Source organism: Camelus dromedarius, chromosome 9, assembly GCF_036321535.1.
Source record: "Camelus dromedarius isolate mCamDro1 chromosome 9, mCamDro1.pat, whole genome shotgun sequence".
Taxonomy (NCBI): domain Eukaryota; kingdom Metazoa; phylum Chordata; class Mammalia; order Artiodactyla; family Camelidae; genus Camelus; species Camelus dromedarius.
The window spans coordinates 17,771,895-17,788,863 of NC_087444.1; the positions used below are offsets into that span (position 1 = coordinate 17,771,895).

The 16,969-nt window shown below is 36.9% G+C and overlaps 1 protein-coding gene across 2 annotated transcripts in view; it reads right to left on the minus strand.

Annotated features, from left to right (window-relative positions):
- Nucleotides 1-1,511: 1,511 nt before the first annotated feature.
- SLC16A1 (solute carrier family 16 member 1) overlaps nt 1,512-16,969 on the minus strand; it is a 31,902-nt gene continuing 16,444 nt past the window's right edge. The window contains exons 2-5 of one of the 2 annotated variants that reach the window (XM_010976262.3): nt 16,221-16,481; nt 11,857-12,000; nt 8,013-8,879; nt 1,512-5,604 (exon numbers count right to left, since the gene is read on the minus strand). In XM_010976262.3, coding sequence (XP_010974564.1) covers nt 5,327-5,604; nt 8,013-8,879; nt 11,857-12,000; nt 16,221-16,437 — 1,506 coding nt within the window. In that variant the 5' untranslated portion in view covers nt 16,438-16,481 and the 3' untranslated portion in view covers nt 1,512-5,326. Of the gene's footprint in view, nt 5,605-8,012; nt 8,880-11,856; nt 12,001-16,220; nt 16,757-16,969 lie in introns of those variants that run through there. The other variant, XM_064488850.1, reaches the window with a different exon arrangement.

The following is a 16,969-nucleotide window of genomic DNA, read 5'->3' on the forward strand; positions in this document are numbered from 1 at the left end:
CACAATCCTCACAATAATTTTATTACATTTAATTTACCAGGAGGTTCAGAGAAATTAACTTACTCAAGAGGATATGCTTTTTGTCCTAAAACAGACAAAGGCCCTCGTGAGATTGGGTTAGATTGGGTTAGTACGTGCTGTACCATCACAGCACTTACTAGTTAGATGAATCAATTAATGAAGGTTGATCTTAAATCCATTGCTCTGTTCTGAATACTACCATTTTCCTTAAAACTTACTGTTCATTGCCTTTCCCTACTGGAAAGTAAGATCCATGGAAAGATATATTATTTTGTTCATGGCTAGATTCTGAAAGCCCAGAACAATGCTTGGGAACTGTAAGGGTCCAATAAATACCTGTTAGTAAATAAACAAATGATAGCTGTGCAAACAAGCAAATTCTTTTTGTGACATCGTAGTTTTTTTTTTTTTTTTTTGGATGCTGATCTCAGTAAGATAACGTTCTGACAACTGTAACTAACGTGGCTAAGTGCAGAATGCTCTGGCTTCCTGAGTTAAATATTTACCTGTAGTTGAATAATGATCAAAAGAGGAACCACAGGAATGCTGTCCCCAGGAGCACTGACTGTGTCAGGAAGGAGTCACTAGTGGTTGCCACAGGCGGCCGTGGACTCTATACTCCACAGCTTTGTCCAGCACCAGCAAAATCATGCCTAGAGACCACTGTGCTGTTGACTTCCATTTTATTCACCCCCCCTTTACCAGATGCAGTTCTTGTAGAAGCAAAAAAAAAAAAAAAAAAGTAACCTGTTTGTAATAATCAGCTTCATTCTCTTAGGAGTCATGTGTCTCTTGCCAAAACCCTTCTAGATCAAATGTACTGTTTTTTCCTCTTTGTGAACCAGAAGTATGTGCTTCATTATTTTGTTTTAGTATAAAAGTAACAATCACATCAACAACATTTGGAATATAGAAAAATTATCTCTAATTTTACCATGCTTACAAAATGCCTAGTATATTTGCATACATCCTTTATCCCCTGTGCATGTGTACGTATGTATTATGAATACACACACACCATGGTGGTTTGCGTTCTGCTTTGTCATTTAACATTGTGCCATGTGTGTATCATCAGGACTTCATAGTCATCCATTTAAATAGTTATTGATATACATTTTAGAAATTTTCAAAGAAATTGATAATTTCAGACACCTAACTCTCTTATATAAATTCTAAATCTGGAATTCTTAGGGAAAAGATGTAAACTCATGGTATCTGACACATACTACGAAACTGCTTTGCCAACATGGCAACATGTAACAATTTATTCAGTCACCAAGTGATGATAATTTTAATCAATTATCAATGTAGGGAAAAATAGAAACCTCATCCATCTTTCAGTTTACATTTAAGAACACTGCTAGGGACAGAGAACTTTAATCATGATTGGTTACCAGTTATGTTTCTTCTCTTTTAAAATCATCACAAATATTGAGGGGTGTCTCTTCCCTGTGGAGGCAGTGAACAGTTAAGAGTACCAAGAGCAAGGGTTTTGGGATTCAAATCCATTTTAATCAAACAGCTGGACATATATGCACCAACCTCATGAGTTGTTAGTTTCATCCATTCATTACCAAAGACAGACCATTCCATTTGTAAGACTAAAAGGAGGATCTGATCAAAAAGGAGAGTTTGCTCATTTCATTAATATTCTTATCTATGTCACTCCCACACTATCCTCTGAAAGTAAGGATCTACCCACCTTGGGAATCAGAAGAGCTCAATTTTTTCCCAAATATTACTTTTCTTTGATTTTTTTTTTTCAATAGTCAGATGCTTACACTTATTAAGTCCTTGCTTAACAGGAGCTGTCCCAACTAGCCTTCATGACAACCCTCAGGGGGTTGGTACTCATTATTAACACCTTACGGAAGAAAACACCTGATGCTTAGGTGTGAAGTCACACAGCCTCTGTCTGAATCCAGGCCACCTACTGTGTTAAGCACCAGCAGTCTGTGATGATTCCTATGCTAGCTTTAGGAAGTGAAGGTGATAAAGTCAGCAAAAAGTAAGTAAATCAATGCTGTTCACAGCAGGAGAAAAGTACTCTACCAGTCACGCTCATTTGAATGATTTTGTCACTATGGTCCAGACTAAATGGAGGAAAGGCTGACTGAATCTAAAACCCTAAAGCTAGAACAACACATTTCAGGAATGATGTACTTGAAACCTCTTTGCGTGCATCTAAAATCTGAAGCAGTGTGGTGTGATTGCTTACATTTGGATAAGCCAGGCAAGCTTGGCTGTCATTTCCTATCAGGTTTTCATAATGGCACAAGTCTATTATTAACGTCTTTCTTCAAGTGCCTGACCTGATTATTAAAACAAGGCATGTTACAAAGGTGGACATCCACTGTTAACGTTCACCTTTTCCCATCTTTCCAACTGAAAGTTTGCGGGTGGGGGGAAAATCTTAATAATTAAGTTTATTATACTGTGAACCATTTGCTAGGGAAAGTAAAACCCAGGCACAGGTTTTTCATATAAACCAATCAATCTCAAATTCAATATAATAAAACACTGGCTCATACAAAAATATTAAGTGGCTTTTAACAACTTTTTTCCTTTTTAAAATACAGGATTAATATTGACATATGTAAATATGGTCATCTTACCATGATCACCAGACACTGTCCAACCTATCAGGTTCTTAAATAATTGTCCAGTTTTGAATCAGGAGGCTGTTTCAGAATGTACCCTTGAAGAGTCCCAAGCCTTTTTGGGCACAGCTACTTAAAGAACTGTATGCTCTCTCTGTGACTTACAGAGACAGAGGGTGTGGGACAGAGGAAAGCAAAGATAGGTGGGTACTCTATGCATACATCTACTTTCTCAGAGCAGTCACTGAGAGTGTGTCACTGAAATAAAACTTAAGTCTAGTCAGACCTCCTGTGGAGCAAGGGATAACAGACTGCCCAGTCAGGAAGCCCAGATGCATCCAGTGTTGAACACAACACTGCAACACAGAGAGGATTAGCTACAAGGAGTAGATGGCAGACTAGGCCTATTACTGAGTTTTAGTGTTGGCTCTGTTACCAAAACTCATCTTGAATAAATCCCCTAAGCTGGTATCTTCAGTGGGAGAAAGTCAGCGTTGGACAGGGTGATAAAAGGTTTAGTCCAGCCTTGAACCAGTTTTTGAACTTTGCTACTGAATACAGCAACTTCAGAACCCTTCCTTCTAAGAGGTGGTGGTCAATCTGCACCAAAAAACTCCCACTTCAAAAACAAGATTAACTAATGAAAAAAAGACTAAGCAGGGTCTTATAGGTGTAGCTTGACACCTGGGATGGGGAAAGCAATCCTATACAACTGGTTTACTTTTTCCCCCCACTTTTTTTTACTTGTATTACTCAACTGACAGTAGAGTAGAGATTCTCATTTTTATAGAAGGGGAAAGAGGAACAGAGGTTAGGTTCATGGAAAATGGCAGAGTCCAAACTGGAGCCAAGCCTGCCAACATCACAGCAGGCTCCTCCTCTAAAATTCTTCCTCCATCTGCCATGACACTTGGTCACAGAAAGGGAGTTTTCATTGTATCCTTAAGGTTAACTACTCTGGTTTCAAATTGCTTTCAGAAAGGTAGTTTCAAAATTCCTCTCCTACCTGCTTTAAAGAGGTAAAGAGAAAAATCAAAACAAACCATGTACACAAATCCCAAGCACTTAAGCTGAATGATTTAATATCAGCAAGGGCCAAATTGAATCTTGATAATAAAAATGGAGACATGCAATATTTTCCTCAAGAAAATAAACATTTGGAGGAAGAAACATTTCTTAAAAAAAAATTTATTTTAAAAAGCCAGCCTCTTAAACAAGGTTTCATATCTATACTTCCATACTGTCAATTACAATATTTTAAAATACATTGAATATAATTCACTGAATGTCTATCATTATCTTCCTGCCTCAATTTAAAACATATCAGGTTAAAAAAATATTTACAGTTTTCATTCTGGTCCATCCTCCTTCCTGTCCTTATACTAAACCCATTTCTCTGCTACCTTTCAGATAAGTGAAAAGGGTCACAAAACCTTTAGATCTGTGTAAAGAGTAAGAAAATGTGTCCAGTAACTCTAAGCAAAACATAATTTTCTTTAAGGCCTTCTCATAAAAAGGAAAAGGAGTTACTTATTGATAAGCCCACTTAGCAACTTCTCTCCCAGTCTTACCCTTACTGGTTTGCCTGGGCCAAATCTCTCTGGCTGTCTTTAATTAACGAACATTGAAAACACAAACAAACAAAAAACTGAACACACAAAGACAGTATCTCTCACACAATGCTAAGGTAGATGCAGATATAAATGGAACCACTATGAATCAAAGGGGAAGAATTCCAGGAAAAACAGAAAAAAAAGATTGCAAGTCTCACAGTTTAACTGAGGTTTTGAAAAAAACCTAAGGTGAATTCAGCTGCTGTTTGAAATATCTGTCTACATTTAATTTACTAAGGAGGCACAAATATATTGTTTTGTATATTTTAATACTAACTTTTACAGTGAAAAAACCAATACCATGTGATCTCAAAAGGGGCAAGGATCTATAACCACTCAAAATGTGTCTTTGGACAGGGGAACAAAAATAGTAATTTAAGGAAGTCAACTCTCGAGCATTCGGCTTCTAATAAGCAACTCAAGATACTGGAGAGGTGTTGATGAGCACAATGCATCTAGAACAGCCAGGATGTTTCCAAAGTTTTATGCCTTAAATTTTCTAAATACATATTTAGCAAGCATATATGCCAGGCAACTATTGATGCTAGGAAAATATTTTAGTCAGGATATTATAAAACCCCCAACTTTAAACAAACATTTCTGTTCATAAATCTTCCAATGACAATGTCTGACAATATATTATAAATAACAATGAAGCAAGATTAATTTTAAATTTTAGATTTGCCTCAAACTAGTTATTTTTTCCTTGTAACGGAATGCTTCAAATGGGTGAATTAAGCAGAATGGTTTAAAAAGTTAAGGCTCCCTAAAGAGTTCTAAAGAATAAAACTTAAGGCACATATTAAAATCTTCATGACACTGTTAAAAGCTAAGATTTAAACAAACAAACAAACAAATAAACAAACAAAAACCCAACTTCCTTCCCACATTCTTTTTCAACCACTCCCTCCCCAAAGGCTATGGTATTTTTAATTCAGACTACTGGTAAGGAGTGAAACAAAAATTCCATCAACGAACCCCTGCAAATGATTCCCACGCAAATGTCCAGTATTTGCATTGAGCACCACTGGTAGATCACAGGCCAATAGAATATTTCATGAGCTACTCCATTTACCCTTCAGCCCCGCAAGTTCAAACTGGACTCTCCTCCTCTTTGGGGCCTCCTTCTATGCCTTTCTGCTCTGGAGATTCTGCTGCATCACTGACTTCTTTTGGCTTCTCAGCAACATCAATACTGGTCTCTTCCTCTTTACTTTCCTTTTTCTGCTGCTTCTCTGCTTTCTGTTCTTTTGCCAGAAGTCGATAATTGATGCCCATGCCAATGAAGAGATAGATGCCTGAGACAATAAGGATTACGCCACATGCCCAGTATGTGTATTTATAGTCTCCATATATGTCATTCAGACTACCTAAAGATGGCGAAAAAAAAAAAAAAAACGTTATGTGGGAGAACAATTATATCTTTTCCCAAATAAAGCTCAAGGATACACTTAGAAAAATGTCCACCCAATCCTCAAAGCCCACGAATGAAAATTAAGTATAAAAAGGAACAGGTGAAAATTGTCTGATCTTTTGTTTATGACATCACACTGATTCTGGATGGCCTAGAATATTCTGTTCTTTAGAAACTTGAAAATAATTAAATCTCGGCAAATTTGAACTGGGAAAGACTTAGAGATCACATAGGATTAATTCTTTCAATATACAGTAGAAAAATTTGTTGCTCAAAAGAGGTTTGGGAGTCTTGCCCAAGGCCACAGAGCGATTTCCACTCTCTCAGGACAATGTTCTTTCTCTGACATCAGTGTTTCCCAAAGAGCAATCCTGTGAGCACTCATACTATGCTAAAATATTAACTGACAGCAATACCTTTACACCATTCTAAGTGCTTAATATTCACTACAGGAAGATTCTATCATCATTCCCGTTGTATAACGTAAAAACCAAAGTTCAGAAACCTTAAGTAACTTGTCCAAGGTCACAAAGTGACCTAGTGTGTGAAATAGGTTGGCTTGAAACCCACCAGGTCTGACTCAGGCCTCCACCCACAACTCTATGCTACAGGACACCTCCCTAATGTTTCCAAAGTCAAGCAAATTTGGAAATGACATATCATAGTCTTTTCTATTAAAGCCTTTTATGAGGTCTGATAGTAAAGAAACTCATTTACTTTGATGTTTCTGAACTTTTTTGGCCATGAAATCCTTGTTATAGTAAAATGTATTAGCATCTCTACAAACTAGTATTTCAAGGAATAAACTATGGAAAACTCTACACCCATAAAGAATATAATAACCAGTTCAAATAGGACTCCATACAGTTTTCCAGCTCAGGGCATCACTCACTCAGCAATGCTTATTGGGTCTCTATACACACACCAGGCACTGGGTCCACTAGGCCCTGAGTTAAGGGTGAGCAAAAGAGGGAACATCCATACAGTTCAGTGGAGAGGAAAAATGTTAACCCAGTAAGTGCATACACTGTGACAAGTGCTACAGGGAGGGCCTGAGAGCAGAGAATAGGAGGTTGAGGCCAGCAAGTAGGGTCAGGAGGGCTTTTCTTAAAGTGTAAATAAACTTCACCAAGACTTACAGGAGGATAGGAGTTATCTGGGAGAAAGGAGATGGGAAAAGTATCCAGGCAGAGAAGAGCTTGTGCAGAGGCGGGTGGTAGGAGGAAGCAGAGGGTGTGAGAGGGGAACCAGAGAGAGCAACTGAGTGGTGGGAATGAGGCTGGAGAGGTGGGTGGGCAAGGCCACACAGAGCCTTGCGGGCCATGGTAGGGAATCTGATCTTCACCCTAAGATGTGGGAAACAACTGGAGTGTTCTAATCAGCTGGAATATCAGGTTTGCATTAGCAAAGATAATTTTGCCAGCAGAGAAGAAAGGGGATTGAGGGCTGGCTAAGGTGGATATGGGTAGACCAGTTAGGAGGCTACTGGAGCAGCCCAGATACAAGACAGGAACTATGGATAAGGGTAATGTTGTCATGGAGAAAATGGGCAGATTAGAAAGAGCTTTACCAAGTGAAAAGTGACAAGACGTGGCAACTCTGTCGGGTATGGGGAGGAAAAGCGCAATATCAAAAGACAGCTGCAGGTCTTTCTTTTATGTATCACCACTCACCCCCCAAATCACACTCATACAAGCCTGGGTCACAACCGGAAGAGCCAATTATTTTTCACCATATGTTATATTTTAAGTTATTAATTTAAAAGATGAAGTATTTAATAACCTTAGGAAACAGTTCCCAATTATATACTCACTTACTAGCTCTGTGATGCAAGGCACATTATTTCACCTTTCGAAGACTATTTCTTCACTTACGAAGTAGGAACTGTAACAGTCCTACCTCATAGACTTGTAAGATATAGGAGGATACAGAAAATGGTTAGGGCAGTACTTGGTATACCATGGACACTCATGGTAGCTATAATTTATTATTTTAATTATTACTACTGAAATAAACTTCATTATTAAAATGCAATCACTACCAGTGCTTTAGAGGTAGAGTTGTATTTTACATGTTTTTCTACAGTAAGCATGTAAGTTTTATGAAAAGGAAATACTTTTTAAAACCAATGCTATTTGTAAAATTATTTAACTCCCCTTTCAGCTTGATGATTCATTTTAATTCAGTTCTGTAAGTATTTGAGCAATTATGCTGTGCCAAGCATTGTATCAGCACAGAGGGTACAGAAATAAGAAAGACTAGCCCTCTGCCATCAAGCAGCTCACTGATTCCTGCTTTCTCTCACCTTCCCAATTATCTATGCTTGTTTTTTAACAGAACCACAGAAATAGGGACATACTATACCTAAAAGCGGTGGCCCCAGGAGGACAGGACAGCATTCCACAATGGTCACCAATCCCACGGCACTAGAGAACCTCTGGGGTCCAACAAGGTCCATCAGTGTTTCAAATAATACTGAACTGAGCCATCCAAATGCAAATCCAAAGAATCCCGCGTAGACACAGAACCCTATATAGCTGGAGGATAAAGGTGCTAGCAGATGACATACTCCATTTGCAATAATGGAAGCAGCAAAAAAATACTGGACTCGAGGTCTTATCCACTTTGTGTTGGCTACAAGTCCCATAGAAGGCCTGGCTACCATGTCAACAAAAGCCAGAATAGAAAGAAGGAAGGCAGCTTTCTCACTAGAGTAATGCTGACTCTTGCCATAATTACTAAGAAAGACTAAAGGTGTAAATAGTCCAAAAAACATGAGCACATTTCCAGACAGGTAGAGCAAAAAGCCTCTGTGTGCAAACAGGGATAAGTCCAGGAATTGATTAAGTGTCTGGAAGACTGATCGTTTCTCTTCTTTGGGGTTTCCTCCAATAAGATCTGTATTTGCATCACTTGCTCCTTTTATTGCATCAGATTTTCCAGCTTCCTGAATGGATTCTTTAGACCTATGTTTCTCTGCAGTGCTTGGCTTGGGCCCTATAGGTCTCATCAGAGATCCTGCTACACAGCAGTTTAACAGTAAGCCCCCAAGAATTAGGAAGCTTCCTCTCCAGCCAAAGATGCCAAAGAAAGCCTGGTTCAGGGGGGCCAGGGTAGAGAGGAACACAGGACTGCCTGCCATGGCCAGTCCATTTGCCAATGGTCGCCTCTTGTAGAAGTATTTGCCAATCATGGTCAGAGCTGGATTCAAGTTGAAAGCAAGGCCAAGACCTGGGGAGAGGGGAAAAAAGAATCACACACTACAATAAAATGTCAGAAATATATTCAGAATTACTTAACCAGACAAATAAATTAAAACAAAAGCTATATAATTCAAAATGATACAAATGAATAGGAAGACAATCTATGCTCATGGGTTGGAAGAATTAACATTGTCAACATGTCCTTATTACCTAAAGCAGTCTACAGGTTCAATGCAATGGCTATAAAAATCCAAAGTACATTTTTCACAAAAATAGAACAAAAAATTATAAAATATGTGTGGAATCATAAAAGATCCAATGTTCATATTCATAGCAGCATTATTTACAATTGCCAAGTTATAGAAACAACCTGTGTCCGTTAATAGACGAATGGATAAAGAAGATGGGGTGTGTGTGTATATATGTATATATGTATATATATATATATATATATGCAATGGAATACTACTCAGCCATAACAGAAAAGATAAAATATTGCTATATCCAACATCATGGCTGCACCTTAAGGGTATTATGCTAAGAGAAATAAGTCAGAGGAGAAAGACAAATACCATGATTTCACTCATACGTGGGATATAAAAAACTAATAAACAAACAAAAACAAAATAAATTAACAAACCAAACTAAACAAAAACAAAATAAATTAACAAACCAAACTAAACAAAAACAAATATGTAGATATAGAGAACAGAGTAATGGTTACCAGAGAAGAAGGGGCTGTGGGGAGGGTGAAATGAGTAAAGGCAATCAACTGCGTGGTGATGGATGGGAAATAAACTTTTGGTGGTGAAAAAATAAAATAAAAAATAAAACCAGATGTCAGACCCCTTGACCCTCCTATGACTCTTTCCTCACATGTAAAACAGGCACACAGAACTGCTGTGAATAAAACAAGAGGCATATAACTCATAACAGTGCCTGGCACGTGGTTAGTAATCGATATATGTTAGTTATTTTATAATTGTTGTTTATATTATTTGCAAGCGATTAGCTATTTGTCAAATCTGGCAAATAACCTGAGGGATAACTGTAACCACAGAAGATCATTAAGTAGACAGTTATCAAACAGAGAGTTTTAAAAACAGTCTTAAATTAGAAAATGCAATACAAAATTATTCCTTTTACATACAGCAGCACCAAAAACTAAAAAATGTGCAATTTATAATGGCTACAATTGTATAACTTTCTGGAAAGGCCAGAGAATTAAAACCAACACACAAAATTTTGGGGTAATAAAACACAACATTGTCAAGATGTCAGTACTCCCCAAATGAATGTGCCAATCTAATGTGATTCCAATGAAAATGTCAGTGCATTTCACTCTGGAGATGAAGTAAAATGACTCTAAAACATGATTAGAGAATACATGTGAGTCAACAAGGAAGTTTCTGGTGATGCAGCAGGAGGAATGGGACTAATATTAGATATAAAAATGAACTTTTAAAAGCTACAATCATTAGAACAGTGTGACTCTGGCTCAGTAATAGGTAAACACTGATCAAAGAAAGGACAGAAAGTCCAGGAACATACCTGAAATATATATCAACATTTAAGGGAAGGTAAAAGTGACATTTTTAATTACTACAAAAAGAATTAATAAATGGTGCTAGTATCAGTAAATATTCAAATAACTTTTGGTGCTCTCCCTGGCCCCCTCTTGCTCCCTACTATTTATATCTAAGCTATTCACAGAATCTTAAAACAATTAACCAGAGTAGGTCACTCCTGTATTTGAAACCTGCTCATGGCTTCCTGTGCATAACCTTTCTCCTGGCCTTTACCTCCCTCCCTGATCTCATACCAGACCATTCTTCCCTGTGCTAATAAGCATGCTGACTTAGGGCCTGTGTTCCCCTAGATTTTCACAAAGCTTGTTCCCCGCTGTTACTCAGATCTCTATTAAGGTCATCTCTTCAGTGAGCCCTTCCTTCCTTTTGCTGACTACCTAGTCCTTCCCTGTCAGAACATTTCGTTTTGAGGGTTTGTACAGCATTTACTGCTCCCTGATTTTTCTTATTTATCTATTTGTAAGTAGCTGTGTCTGACTCCTCCCATGAAAGGGCATGACTCTGCCCAACTTGTTGCCCTGTGCCCACAGCACAGAGCCAGTGCCCGACATACATGTATATGACTGTTGTTCATGATCTATTGTTAAGTCAAAAAAACTGGTTATAAAATATTTGATGTAATCGTATTATTTTTTGTTCTGAAAAAAGTTGTATGTTTGCACATAGAAAAAAGCTGGGAGTGGGGAGGGTATAGCTCAAGTGGTAGAGCACACACTTAGCATGCACGAAGTCCTGGGTCCAATCCCCAGTACCTCCTCTAAAAATTAATAAACCTAAAATAAATAAAATAAATTAATTACCTCCCCACCACCAAAATGATATAATTAAATAATACAATAATGAGAAAAAAGCTGGGAGGGACATACATTAAAATGTCAATAGTCATTTATTAGTGACATTATGAATAATATTTATTTATCATACTCATCAGCAGTTCATTATCTTAATTTGGCCATTAAAACAAAGGGGAAGGAATTATCAAGGGATAGAGGATCCTCTATTCCTCGGAAATATATGTGAACTTTGTTATCAGATAATTCCTGCTTCATGTTTTGCTGCAATCGAAGTCTATTCCCTGTGAGAGGAACAGGTACTGAGGGAGAGCAGTAACCAGTGACCACCCTTGCAACAAACTACCAGATATATTTTATCCACAACCACTGACTATTCTTAGGACAAGGGATACAATCATTTATTTCAATTCATTCATTTATTCTACAATGAACACCAACTGTATGATAGCAATTTCTTTAAAATTTTGGTTTTCTAGTACCCTTAATGTATTTATAGCTATTCAAAATGATAATCAAGTAATTTCTATAAGGAAGGAATTTCACACAGAAGATCTGAAGGACCAATGCAGGTGAATACTAAATAGCCAGCAATGAATTAATATTTTAAAATGAATCAACTCACCTCCAATGACTCCGACACACAAGTAAAGTTCCTTCACAGTGTTACAGAAAGAAGCTGCAATCAAGCCACAGCCTGACAAGCAGCCGCCAATAATCATGATTGGACGACTGCCGTATTTATTCACCAGGATACTGCTGATAGGACCTAGGAGAGAACCCAAAATTTAGTAGTACAGAGGAAAGGAACACACCCCCTCACATGTACATAAGGCATTAACAACACTGAATGACAAGTCCTCCAAAATTAGCAGATACAGCAAAAGGCAACGATAAGAATATTGCTATCTATAATTATTTCATAGTCATAGGTATGTGTGCTGGAAAGTACAGACGCTAAAAATCATTAATTGTGTATCTTCTCTATCTTGAAATATTGAAAAGAACTTAATCTTTCTCTTGTAAGGTAGAACAGGCTGAAAACACCTTGGTAATGCATATTCATAGGCTTCTCGCTGTATCTAGGATATGATCACTATATATTTAGCAAGTCTGCTCTATTTTAACTTTGGACAGGCACAATGACATGATGAGATGATGTTAGAGTGTTCTTCACACATTATTATAAATGTGGCTTGTGTCATATTTTAAAAAAACAAAGGTTAAAATACATAATTATTTTTTCCACGTTAAGTAGTTTTGCAATTAGGACATCTAAATTCAAAACAAAACAAAATACCTGTTCCCAGTTACATGGAGATATCTCAGGTATTGAAATGAATGGAATATCTTTTAGGGTTAATAGGTTCCATGCCTGTTTTGTGGTAGCAACACTATGAAAAACTGTAGAAGATTAAGTCAGATGACTGCAAACAAAAAGTCACTGCAGTGCATCCGTGGGAAGGGGACACAAGGGAAAGAACTGATGTTTGAATTTACAAAGTCACAAAGCTAATGAGAACTGAGTTTCAAATCTAGCCCATTTTCTTCCCATTACATGTACTCTATTTTTGGAACTAAATTATTAAGAAGACATACAAATCATATTTTTCTTCTATTAGCACAGTAAATTCTGACCTTATTCTATTATTCTATACTTAGCTCCCTAGAAGATAGTAAGTCCTTTTTTAAAAACAGACATAGAATGTGCATATTCAGAATATACTGTTGATCATGTTGACAGATTCTATCTCCATAAACACTATGAAAAATTCTGCATTATTCATACTGTAGTGCTACTGTTCAGAGTTGCAGTATGGTATACTCAGATGAAAAGGACAGGCTATTGGGGGTAGGGGGGTGGGTAATAGCTCAGTGGTAGAGCATGTGCTTGGTATGCACGAGGTCCTGGGTTCAATCCATTAAAAAAAAGAAAAAAAACCTCCATTAAAAAAAAAGGCAGGTTCTGGCCCCAGGGAACCCAATTTCAAATTATGGTACGTATAATCAAAACACGGTATGTATATACATATGTGTATATATATTAAAATGCAAGAAGGAATTAAAGCTCTTGAAAATCCTAGTGTTGCAGAGGACTGATTCTAAGGGGCTGGGTCAAGAACTGGCTGCAGGAGACACTTCAGGTCATCCAAGGATATGTATAAAGAAGTTTTCATTGATCTTCTAAATCTCTTTATGAAGATATTAGGCCACAGCTGGTTTGGAAATAATTTGAACTTATAGCTTGTAGAAGATGAAAGAATTAAATACTAAAAGAATATTCATTAAATATTTTCATATAAATTAGTCATTAAACAGTTTTTGTAGTCAGAATTACAAAGATCAAAAAATACTGCCACACTATTGACTCTGTGAAGTAGAAGTTAATACTGTAAAGTTTGTAGTATTTTAAACTCTAAACTGGCAATGTTAAGATGACATTACTGTGGAACTGAAACAGGTTTGTTTTGTTTTTTTTAAATAGAGGGGACCCAGGGCCTCTTGCATCCTAAGCAGATGCTCTACCTCTGAGCCATACCCCCTCTCTCCACTGGAACTGAAAAAAATGTAAATTTATATTTTCATGTTAAAAAAAAAAAAGAAAAACTCAAATAAATAATCCAAGAGTAAGCAAATAAGATCTTCTCCTTTAAAAGGTATACTTATAATCTAATTAACATCAGTATGTATCTCTGAACCAAAGCACAGAAAGAAAGAAAGAGAGACAGAGAGAGATGGAGGGAGAGGGAAGGAGAAAGAGAAAAGAGAAAGTAAGGAAAGAAGGAAGGGAGAAAGCAAAAGAGGTGGAAGAGGGAGGGAGAGGAAGAGAAAGCAGGGAGGGAGAGGAAGATAAAGCAGAGAGGGAGAGGAAAGGAGAGAGAATGAGAGAAGAGAGAGGAAGGAAGAGAGGACGAGAAGAAGGAAGGAATAAAGGAGAGAGGGAGGGAGGAAGAAAACTAAGCCACTTACAACTCAAAACATAGTGTTGAGGGTGTGGCCCAAAAGCACAAGTTAAATTAAGGCAGTTGTAAAAGTAATGATAATCCTTAAGGGGGCATACCACCTAAGTCCAATCAATAAATATAACCCACTTAGGAAAAATGCTGCCACAAGGCTTATGATATGCAATTTGTCTTTCAGAGTTATTTCAGGAAAGATGGCCTCAATTAGCTATCATTAAAAATAGAGAGGGATACAGTTTATAGGTCTATTATGTCACATATTCAGAGAAATGTGCTAGTTATCTCTGGGTGTGGACAAAGAAGGAACTGTTTTCTCAAAAGAGTCATGTGCAATTAGCACTACTGACATCACTTACTTTTGATGCAAAATGCATGTAGCTCTCAAACCCTTTGGTATGTCAGAATTGCAACATGTGAACCTCTGGCTTGTAGTCAGCTTCAGACACACTGAGCACTTAGAGCACCTCTGGATAATATTTATACCGTTTTCTTCAAGCCATTACAGTCAAAACCTGATTAGAAATCCTGGCCAATGGAGTACAGAAGCCTCCACAGTTATTGGCTCTTGGAAGCTAGAAAATGTCCGAAGTCCCTCTGATTTCTCTGAGCTCATGAAAAAAGTACTACAATTTAGCACTTCTGTTCTTTTAAAAAGTACTTAATTTGATAGACAGAACAGGCACATGTTCAAAATTTAAAAGGCACAAAAAGATATACAGGGTGGAGGGTACAGCTTAGTGGTAGAGCGCTTGCTTAGCATGCACAAGGTCCTGGGTTCAATCCCCAGTACTTCCATAAAAAAATTAAAGAAAAAAAAAATCTAATTACCTGCCCCTACAAAAAAAAAAAAAAAAAAAAGATACACAGCAGAAAGTCTTCCTATTCCCAGCCACCTAATTTATCTCCTTCTATGGCAACCAGCTTACCTATTTTTCTGTGCAAATAAGTACTGCACTAAATTACGACTTCAAATACTTATTCCTATTTCATGAGTTTATGTTATTGTCTCAACAGGATTACAAATTTCCTAAAGGCAGGGATCACGATCAATGTTCTTTATCATTCACACTAGCCTAGTAAGGAATAGGTGCATAGGACTTAATAAATATTGGCTGAATCTGCCACTAGATTAGAAGCCTAAGGCTAAGTAAGGTTTACAATTGAAATACAGAATCTTTATATTGGCCATTAAAGAGCTCGTGTGAAAATAATGAGGTACTAAATTATCACTAAAAAATAAGATTAACAGAAGTGAAAACTTGGCTAAATAAGCAACATGAGACCCTGTCAATCCCAATAAATAAATACACTTGACTTTAGAATCTCTGCTAAAAACAAGCAACTACATATTTTAAGTATTATGGGAGGTTTTTATTTCTATATGTAAAATTGTGATTTGATGTTCCAAGGTGAAACAAACAGTATTTTAAATGATGTTTTAAGTAAGCAACTTACTCTACACATTTCCTTCACAACATGTCAAAGAAAACAGAAGAGGAGAAAAATAAAACTTAAACTTAAGATGCAGCTGAAATGCTTCAGGACTAATAACGTCACAAGGAATAGGGGGGATTTTTATCGAGTTCTTTAAGTCTAACACCATAAAAAGATTTAACCTGAGACTTTGAACTGTGGTACTCAGGTTAGCCTGATTTACTTTAATTCTCCCCACATCAATATTAAAAAGATCTTTATTTACAGTTAGACCTCAAGACTCTAGTGGAGAGCAATAAGAAAAATCTATTGTGCACATGTCATTTTTCTGAGAGCTTTAAGTTCAATGAAACTGAGTTGGAACAAATCAGGGCACCTAACAATTTCTTATTTCTGTTTTAGAATACTACAGTGGAAGAAACAAAGTGTTGTTATTGTTAACAAGAATAAAAATGTAACTAAACATAAAGCTTCAAGAAATAAGATTTCAAAGCACTACACTGAATAATACTTTTTTTAAAAAAAGTTACCTAAAATAGAGCCTCTGGCTGCTTACTGAAAATTAAAACAGCAGGCCTTAGTGGGTACTTACCTCCACCATACATGACAGCTAACATGATGGAAGATATCCATGACACTTCACTGGTGGTGGCATTGAATATACCTTCAATTTCTTTGAAGAACACAGTAATAGATTTGGGAAATGCATAAGAGAAGCCAATGGAAATGAAAGCTCCAACTACTACTGCCCACCCCCAGCCTCCATCTGGGGGGGTGTATCCAACTGGACCTCCAACTGCCGGGGGCATTGTAAATGTAGATAAATTCCAAAACGCAGTTCAAATCCAAATATCTGAAGGATATAAAATTTAAATAACGTGTCAGCAATAAAGCACTTCCACCTAGCACTCCTAGCAACAGGGCACTTCCACCCTTTACTCCTAGCTCTCAAGTAACTGAACTGTTTTTCAACGTTACTTGTCAAACAGACATTATCTTCTAGTTTGACTTATCTGCTTGCAAAATTCACATAACATAAACCCTATAAAAGTTTCAGGTTTAATATAGGCTTTATAAGTTTTTCACCTTTCCCATATATTCTTCAATACTTACTTTCTTTTTACTTTCTCTTATTTATATGCTGACTTAGAAGTAATAGAAAGTGGGTACCTGACTCACTAGATACGTAGCAATTTGCAAAATAAAAGATCACTCTGAACATATAAGAATTTCATTTAATGGGCTGGAAAATAATCTCAGAAAAGTTTCCTTTTACCTATCTAATTGCTTTGATTCAAGAATTTTTTTTCTTATTATATGACAAGAAAAACTCCTAAACAA